General features: G+C 42.2%; 1 protein-coding gene across 1 annotated transcript in view; it reads right to left on the reverse strand.

Annotated features, from left to right (window-relative positions):
- Positions 1–8,999, reverse strand: part of ADGRB3 (adhesion G protein-coupled receptor B3) — a 450,308-nt gene extending 441,309 nt beyond the window's left edge. Inside the window, exons 1-2 of the mRNA XM_014937019.1 lie at positions 8,689–8,999; positions 6,791–7,559 (exon numbers count right to left, since the gene is read on the reverse strand). Of these exons, the coding sequence (XP_014792505.1) occupies positions 6,791–7,544 (754 nt within the window). The 5' untranslated portion in view covers positions 7,545–7,559; positions 8,689–8,999. The remainder of the gene's footprint in view (positions 1–6,790; positions 7,560–8,688) is intronic.
- Between the last annotated feature and the right edge of the window lie 1,078 nt (positions 9,000–10,077).

Consider the following 10,077-nt stretch of genomic DNA (forward strand, 5'->3'; position numbering starts at 1 on the left):
CAAAGAACTACTAACTTGAGTATGTCACGTGCCTTGTTTCCCCTTCAGATAATGAAGAAAAACAAAAACCAGATTTAATACAAATTATGAAATAGTTTTGGCAGAAGCAACACATGCTATCACTGTTTCACATCTCTTTTGTGGGCTCTGATCTAACCCTAATCTTCATTTAGACCAAATTATATTGATAGCACGGGGAATTTGCCTTGAGTAAGGGCAGTAATTTGACCGTTGCAGAGAAAAGTAACAATGCTGCTCTCACACACTGTTATTATAGATTGTTTTTATTATTACAGATTGTTTTTATTAATTCTGATGTTGGCTAGTCCATCAGAAAAATGTCAGTAATTTTACAAAACCTTTACTTACAACTTCTCTAAGAAATTAACAAAACTGAGACTGACTTTGAAAAATCTGACTGTCTTCCTCTTGAGATTTAACTAGCATCAGAAAGGGCTCAAACTCTGAAATATTCATAAATTAGTGATGCATAATTTGTAAATTTGTACTTTATATCATGTACAACTTTCTCTATCCTAAAGAGCATTTTATATTTCTTGTTAACAGTGAATGCAAATAATGCTCAATGGAATTCTGCAGTGACCTTTGTTTTATTACAATTACTGCATATTTATAAATGAGCAGCTAACCTTCAATTTGAGAACTACAACAACTTTGAGTTTGAATCCTTTGATAAAACACAACTGAATAAACTTCATAAAATTAATTCCCTAAGAAGAGAAAAAGAAAGTCTACTCTGAAAATTCCTCTGCGTATACCAACACACAAAGCAGATTTTTCCATGCTTTTGCAAATAGAAAACTAAACAAAACAGCAATATGGGTAGATTTGAACAGAAGAGGATAAATTACTTTAAAAAGAGCACAGGAGAGCCTACTAAATGTATTAGATCATATAATCACTATATTACATATAAACACGGTATCATATAAATGTATAAAATATAAATATGTAGGTATAAAACACTGCATAATCATAAGTCCACGTAGGGTCACTGAGACCTAATAACTGAAATCCCACTATGAAAACAGAACCACCATTAATTCCTGTTAAAGGCTGTTCTCCATGCAAACCCTTTCACATTTGTCAAAAGCACAAGCAAATCAGAGTACAAGGTCTAAAATACAGTAAACAGATTGTATGCTCTGCCCACCCAGACAAAATGTGATAGAAGTATTTGAAGACAAAAGGGACAGCTTGCTAATAGGAGGAAGTCACGTAAAGAAGGCTTGACTGGTCTGAGACACTTGATGGTTGAGGACTTGGTCCTATCAAGGACTTACTCACTGGGACCAGCAGCAGGAGTGTCAGAATTTTGTTCCCAATTTGGATATTCTTAGACTTCAGTCTGAACACTTAATTGCTTTATATAACTTCCCCATTCTTTATCAGTGCTTTCTATTTTTGTTCCGTGCTCTTTGGAGCGGGAGGTCTCTAGCAGCCTTTGTGCCCAGCTGAGAGCAGGTCTCCACAATGTCTGACGTACAACAGTGCACATAAATAGAGGTTTAATTCAAGCAAAGATGGCAGTCCGGGGAACCAAAAGCATGCTTTTGGTTATAACACACCTTCCAACACACTATTTCACTGAAGCCATGAATGATTTAAGCAAGCAATGAGCTCATTCATAACTGGTACGAGGATCCTATACTGGACATCTGTGATCTCGCTGAAGGCAGGGCAAGCACTCGATGGCAGTAGGCTGACCTTTCCCCCAAAATAAGTAATTCACCACCTTGTTAGCATAAAAAGTGCTGAACAAAAATGTTGATAGGATCTGTGATACCAAAGAAATTACCACTCAGACATATCTACCTATCTATCTATCTATCTATCTATCTATCTATCTATCTCCAAGAATATTTACTACTAAAGCATTTAAATAACTGCAAGCAAAGCCATTTATATGGGTTTTTCACACCATAAAGGAAATTGTCTTGGTATTTTCCTTTTTGAAAGTATCAAAAAATTCACTTATGGATTGATCAAAATTCCACCAAATTCAGTACACGTATGTGAACTGCTGATTACTCTTGCACACCAACTCCTAAACTTTACATCAAAACTAAAAGTTTCGTAGTGTACTGAACTAAATCAGGCAGAAATGATGAATACACCACAAGCTTAAGCACAATCATTAGTGATAATAGCATATAATCCTTGAAAACAAAAGTAGTGCCTATTGATTAGAAGAGATTCTGATCATTAATGGTTTTTTCTATAGTGCATAGCTTCAAGAGAAAGAATCAGAAATCCAACTTGCATGGGTCTGATAAAGCATCCTATTACAAGCGGTCCAGAGTGACCCAAATATGTACTAAGAATATAAATGTTTAGGGTGATCATTTTCTTTCAGCAAAGTAGGTCACAGAGGGCGTTATATGAAGCACACTGGAATCCATAGCAGATTTTGAAACATTTCCTTCAGCTGGGAACCAGACACATAAAGAAGAGACACAATGTCTCCTACTGATTTTATCAAAGTTTACATGATTTTGGAAACGAACGTTTTAGGAGGAACAATATTAATGTAAAAATTATTTAAATTGAAATTGTTTTTCTTCACATTCCAGATTTTCACTTAGATCAAACTGCTAATAGTAGTGTGATAACAAACTGCTCATAACCTGCATATTAGTTTGAAGTTTTTAAACAATATTTTATGAGTCAAAATGAAAAATACATTTCAGGCAAAATTAAAAAGCCTATTCTTCCATTAGTGGTCACCTTCCTTTCTCCCCTTGAACTCATGGATAGAAGAACCACTGCAAGCAGCAGTATGTTACTGTATCCATTCAATACTCTGGACAACAGATTTATTTATTCTGGACTTTCTAAATTTTGCTTTAGTCTCACATTAAACATTAAATATCCCTGTAGAACTTCAAGGTTGTTAGGCACCGTTGTGTAATTTTTGATCTTCCTAGACTAATCCTGCACTGATTTAACAGTTTAAATCCTCTGGTGGAGCCATGCTATGACATGTTATAACTGCTCATGACTTTGTGACTAGGGATGTCCAGCCCACTCAGCCAGCTAGTGAACGTTGGGTATGTGATGAATACTATAAATCCATCTTCAATTTGTGCAACAGGAGGTGGGCACTCATGGGGCCACATATAAACAAATGCATACATGCCATGAAAGCCTCACAGAACTATCTGCATCCTACATCATACTGTTATTCAACACTGTGTCATAAATTATTGTTTTAAAGAAACATCTATTACAGCAAATTCCCCATTAAGATGTCCCTGTTGTTTTCAGATTTGAAATCAGGAAAAAAAGTAATAATCAGTTGCTGAATACTGAGATGCTGGTACACGGTGAGCTGTTAGAATTTGTGACAAAGTAGGCCAATGCTCCACTTCTAGCATATTAAAAATCCCTACTAAAATTATTTTAGACTGGCTGAACAAGATACACAAGCCTGGAACTCCAAAAGCCAAGGTTTCATTAATGTGAATATCTTTTTTCCTGCTGTTAGATGAAAGTAAGAGGATGAAAGAATTATTTCCCTTGTTTTTTGAGGGCCCCTGTCAAACATGGCAGTAAAACACAGGGGAAAACTCTCTCTTAGTTTCTAAGTAAGTATTATAAACCCCCACAATAATATTTTGGCTTTGTAGTCATCACAATAAGAAAATACATTTTTGCCTTGTTATTATCATCACTCATAAAATTGTATGGATTGACTACACGTAAAGGCTTTACAAGCCCACATAAGTTGGAAGTGAGCCCTGTTTTTTGTGACAGAAACTTCATGAGATACTTCAGTCACAGCACTGAAGATGGAAGAGGACAAATTCTCCCGAGCCCTTAAATTCTGGGCCCTGCCAGAGTGTTTGTTGAGATCTACTTGCCAGTGCTTTGATCTGGGCTAAGCATCTCAGGGGGAAGGCTACGGAGAAGGATCGAGACACAATGAAACTGGGTCTTAGTGCAAATGTGGCGATATCGAATAATATTTTAATCAGTGACACCAGAGATGATCTGTCTACAGAAGAAACGCTGATTAAACCACATTATTTCCAAAACATTTTCCTCAAAAAATAATAGTTACAGCTTCCTTTTTTGACCTAGTTCCTGTTATTGTTTAACACTCTTCAGCACTTTTAGAAACACAATCATCCATTGTACACCTGTCACGGCTTTTGTAAAATGCAGCACCTTTTCAAAAAGGAAAAATACTGACTTTCATCCATTTTCCTAAGCCATTTATCATATTCAAAATTCTAAAAACCTTCAAAGGTTCAAAAAAGAAACAGGAGGCTTTAATCTAAATGCTCTCTATTTACATCATGGTTCTAAAATGTGACTAGAAATAGTTTTTAGAGAAGATTTTGCACTTCATACAGTCAAGCTCAATGAAAGCAAATCTGAAGAGTGGGAGGGTATGCATAATCCTGTAGAAAGCTGTTAGGTCCTTGCAATTCCTTCCTGAAAGCCATTGCTGGGCAGTATCTGTACCAAAACTCAAAGTAATACACGAATTCATAAAACACAACCTTGCCAAGCCGGGAGCACTCTCGCAGTGATAGGCAACCACCATTTCCCTTAAAACTCAAACTGCACGGCCAAAACTGTACTTCCAGTTGCCACCATGAACTCTAACAACAAGAACCCATTCTCCTGGTTATTGGTTAACCTTATTTTTGCGAGCTGTGCTGATCTAACTTGAACCAGACTGCCTGTGAAATCAAAATTAGCACTTCTTGCCTTAATGTTTGCTGACACAAGTGATGAACTGGATTATGTCTGTGGCAGGAATATCCTGCGTTTTGATCCCTCGACAAAGCCTGCAGCTGAACCACCAACCAGCTCTACACATAGAAATACACTGACTGATGTGCTTGAGAAACGTGATTATACATACAGAAAACAAAGACTCGACACACCTCTCTCACAGATTTTTAGGGAAGGGGAAAAATGCTTTAAACACTATATGGAAGACAAATCATACGACTGAGAAGTACCATGAGGCTTAATTTGCTGTTTACAACTTTTAGTAACAATCTGATCAACAATTTCCAAGTGCATTAATGTAATTCAATAAAGCATTGAAATAATTGTATTAATGTTAAAATTCTCGGCATCACCAAAAAAAAAAACCAACAAACCTTCAAGCACAGTGAAAAACAAGTGAAGGAAACCTTCCACCCAGCAAACAGACCTCCCACCCCCTCTAATAGTGCCGTTCCTCACGCCAATACCTGGGAAAACCGGTAAACGGGGGCAAGAATTAAAATATGACTGAAACTGGAAGGAAAGTACGTTGAAAACGTGTTTCAAAATTTAAGGGCGAGAAAAAAAAAACCAAAAAAAACCATAAAAATGGTTTGCCCTACCCTTCCTCTGTCCTTTCCACCAAGCCCATTTCGGAAATAGGTGTTTTATGCGGGAGAAATGCATCCCCCTGAGTGATGTGAAGGGCCCCCCGTGGCTGGTGCCCCCCACACCCCCCCCACCACTGCACGGGCTTCTCTGGGAGGTTTTTCACAAGGGATGCCCTGACCTGCAGGACACTAGAAGTGTCCCTCATCCCTTCCTTCTGCCCCCATCCCCCCCATCAGTCCCCTGGCACCGCAGCAGCTGGAGCAAGTTGAGCTTTTCTTCCTCCCCAGCCCTGGGCCTTGGCTGCCCTTAAAGAAAGTCCTCTCCCCTAACAACGTGGCAATGTTACATCCCCCCACAAAGCCACTTCTATCTGGGGGAGCTTGGCGCTGCCTCGCCGCAGACTGGGGAGCTTTGTGGCCAGGCAGAGAACAAGGAGAGAAGGAACATTTCCTGCATTAAAATGCAATACCCTGCCCTCCGTGGCTTAGCCATTGCTGCAGGGGAACATCCACTCCCCTCCACCCCCCCCCCAACATGGCTGCTCTGAAGGACCCCCCTTTCCCATGGGGGCAAGCTAGAGGCCCCCATCTTGGTTGAGGTCATGCTTTCTCTGCCTTTGATGCCCCTGATGTGCTTCCCAAAATCCACCCCCCTTGACCTCCTCCAATTGTCAGGAGGCCCAAACAGGAGGTAGGAGGCAGAGGGGCTGGGCAGAGCCTGACACACTAACTGCTGGTCTTCCTACCCTTCCACAAATCCCCCTTTTCCAGCAGGGATACGAAGCGGCTGCCAGGCCCGTCACATCAACCACCCCCTGGCTCATACTGCTGTGAGATCCGGAGCCTTCATCTCCTGGAGTCAGAGCTCCCAGCAGGTCAGAACGGCACGTCCTGACTCGGCATGGGGCCTCCCATCTTTATGCATGGCAGGCTGAAGAGCTGCCTTTGCTTTGGCTTTGGTTTTAGGCTGCTGAGGGGTGGCCCACTTGAGACTGGGTGGCCTGACCATGGTAAATCTCTTGGTCTTTTTAGACACGTTGCCCCCACGCTTTTGGAAACATTTTCCTTGCAAAGCCAAGGGATTGTATTTTTTTTTTTTTTTTTATGTCAGGTGGTTGCAATAAAGAGGAGACGAGGGGGAGAGCAATTCTTGGGTTGCCACCTGTGGGGGCTGAAAACAGATGGGTCCTACTTATGAGGAGTTTCGGCAGCGCTCCACAGAACTATGCATTGAAGGTTGGGCCGGTTTAGAAATGAAAATGCAGCTCCCTCTCTACCGTGAGGGAACGTGTGTCTTCTCCAGCCCTTTTGCCTCGTCTGGAGGCGAGCTGGAGTGGAAAGCAAGTCAAATCAATGCGAGTATCAAGGACAGCCATCAGCAGGACCCACGTACGGGCACGTGGGATTCAACCCCCCCTCCAAGAAGCACCTACCTTCTTTTGGTGGCCGCTTGGCTTCTCTGGTGAGGTTGCAGACCTGGGTGGTTTGGAGCTCCTGGGTCAGGCAGCCCTCCGTCTGCTCGTTGAGGGGCAGCACCACGTTATTGAGCAACACCAGAGACTGGTCGTCTATTCCCCACTCTCCCAAGTGCTGAGGGCAGGTGCACTTTGTATACATGATCCCACAGGACTCGGTTCTCCCGTTCTCCGATTTCAAGCAGCTCTCCAACCAAGTGCATAACACATGGCACCCAAACTGGCTGGGGCTCACCTTGTTCAACACCAAAAACTCAAAGAAGGATTTTCGGTCGTCTTCTTTTTTGTGTGATCCCGGGAAATCGATAGGGTAGACGCGTCGTATCTGAATAAAATTCTTGTCGTACTGCAGAAATACAAAAGCATTCTTGGAATCGCAGAGCTGCATGATAGAGTGGTTGTTTTTTAAAAGATCCTTTATTTTTTCATGGGAAAAATGATCAAACTGATAAGCCAAGAGGGAAAAGTTGGAGCAGCTGAGGTCCTTTTTGGAAAATTTCAGGTAAATACTATATTTGGTCGGATCTGGATTTTCCAGCGTCCAAGTGCAGTTTGTGAAGTTTTTAGGAAACATTTCACTTACAGAATACGATCCATAAATGACCCCCTTCACCAACGTGGAACACCAGAAGTCTTGGGCAGCATTAAATCCAAACATAACCAGCAGATAGGTGGAAAATATATAAATCAGCAAATTACGAACAGCCTTCATCCTATGTCATTTGGCCTGCAGGAGACGAAACGAAATAAAAGAGGCAAGTAGACTTCTTCACGCATTGAAAAGCACAACTCCTTCCAATATTTCGAGCCAGCTGTTTTTCAAGCTTGCAGTTAGAGCCCCTTTTCGGAAAGAAGGGCAGGTAATTTTGATTTTATAACGGCGGGGACGGGCTGGCTGCCGGGTGCACAGCGCCATCAGGCGGCCGCCGCCACCGCCGCCCCTCCGACAGCCAAATTAAAAACTTCACATCAATTAGATTATTAATAGGAATGTCCTCTCCTCTCCTCTCCTCTCCTCTCTAGATATCAGTCATCATGGCGTGGACTAGAACTGCTCAACGTCGCTAAAAAATCTAGGCACCCTACCCGACAGACCAAGAAAAGGGGGGATTTCTTTCTTTCTTGATTCAAAAAGTCAATGGGCAGCCTGCTACAGCCCTATCAGCGCACACACAACACGCACTGGCAGAATTTCACCGGAATAGAACAAGACAGCTAGTGGCGTCTGTTGTTATATACTATTTTTTCTATTAAGTCTGAGAAGTAACCGTGAAGGATTACAGCCCTGATTTAAAAATGCACAAATTATTATTTGCTACAGAGGGAACATTATCTCCCGTACGCCCACATGCCGTCGCCCTGGCCACCTGGTATATAGAGGTCTCTATAAAAAGAAAATCCAGGCAAGAAATACAGAGATCAATGTATTCATAAATTTTTGAGACTGTCGGAGAGAGAAACAAAGACAGACGGATCAAACTAGTGCTGGTCTGCCACCACCACAAAGTGCCAGCTTTTAAGATAATAACTCCAATGCACTCCACCCTCTAAGACTATATAAAATGGATATATGGAATTAGTATCTACACCCAGCATGTAGCTGGCAGTGCTACAGTCGGATCTCTGCACCTACTGGACTGCACTTGCCCTCTTATTATGAATATCTTGTACCGTCTGATTAGCTCCTGTGTTTTGCAGATGTGCGCGTGAATGATGAAAGACACATCACATTTTCCCTGCTAGTATCTCCCAAATTAAGCTGTTTTACTGCACCTGTCAACCGTCACAGCCTCCACACGCTCCGTTCTTTTAACAGTGGCCTGGGGCTAATAAAAGCGAACCTTAGTGATATTTACCTCCGCAGTGTTATCCAAAAAAATTCAAAGGGAACGTTTTCGGCATTAACCTTTTGAGAAGTTGCTTATCCCTTGGGAGTGGGTCGCTTCTCACCTCCTGCTCTGAAAGGCAGAGCAGACAGAAGGGATGCCAAGCAAATTTCCAAACTCTCTAGGCTGCGGTCTCTTCCAGTGTTGCTCTGTGAGCAGAGGCAGACCCGGGCAGGCACCGGCGCTGAGTTTGGATGTGTGTCTTTGCCCAGCTTTTCATCTCCTCACCCAAACAGCGAGGCATCTTCTGTCTCCCATTGCGTAACACGCAGCAAATCGCCGGATTAAGCTCCCTTGAAGAGATTTTTTTTTTTATATATCTCAAATTAACAATTCAGAATCTTGAAACGGGCAAAGCAGCACCAACTCTAACCCTCTTTAGAGCAGAGGTTTTTTAAAAAAAAAAAAAAAAAAAAAAAAAAAAAAAGCCGAGCTGCTGCCGAGTCTTATCCACACACACGGCTGGATTTTCTCTTTCCTGAGCGTCCATCTCAATGAATAACATGGTCCTCCTTCTCCAAATAGGGTCGGCACAGCATTTCAGGTTTTAAGAAGAGAAACTTATCAGGAATTCTGGAAACAATTTCCCCTTTGCTGAAGCACTTTGCAGGCAATGCAGTTCTGCGCAGTGTTATTCAGGATGGTGTAGGCGTTGAAAGCCAATGTGACAATAAGTGTCTAAATTAGGTATTCCATCCATGAAAAGGGGTTAATTTTATAATCTGGAAAGCAAAAGGGGGGGCTTATTCGCTTTGCTGTTTGAAAAGAAAAAGAAAGCCTCTGACTTCTCCCATCCTATGTAATATTTGCACTAGAAAAATAAAGCCGTCCGCAGTGCTGGGCTGTTTTCTATGAAGAAACGTAACCAAATAGCCCTCATTTTAGTTCTGCGTTTCTTCATGTGAGGCTACTGGAACACAACATTGTCTTCATCTCTCTCTCTCCCCCCGTCTGCATCACTGACACACACATGCACACACACACACACACACACCCGAATTGAGTGTGCTGGCAGCATTTTGTTTAGTTTGCAGTATTGCTGAATACCGGAGTGAGATCCCCCCCCGGTGAAAGGATGAGGCACTCCGATTAAAGAGATCGCTCTTTTCCACGGAGGAGGGGGTTAAAAACGGCCAACAGAGGCTTAAGGTTGCCCGTTGGGGAAGGGGGAGAACCCTCTCCTGCTGTAAAGCAAACGGGCGTTTAGTTTGGATATTCCCCAAACAGATTTTCTGGGTGACACTGTAGTTTAGCCGAACATAGACGGCGCCATCACTCCACTTATTTTTTCCCCCCCAACAGAAGACCCACTGACTTCTCTTATTTTAACTTCCTATTAACCTAAAATACCCCCCCCCC

This window comes from Calidris pugnax, unplaced genomic scaffold (genome assembly GCF_001431845.1).
Source record: "Calidris pugnax isolate Ruff unplaced genomic scaffold, ASM143184v1 scaffold12, whole genome shotgun sequence".
In the NCBI taxonomy this organism is placed as follows: domain Eukaryota; kingdom Metazoa; phylum Chordata; class Aves; order Charadriiformes; family Scolopacidae; genus Calidris; species Calidris pugnax.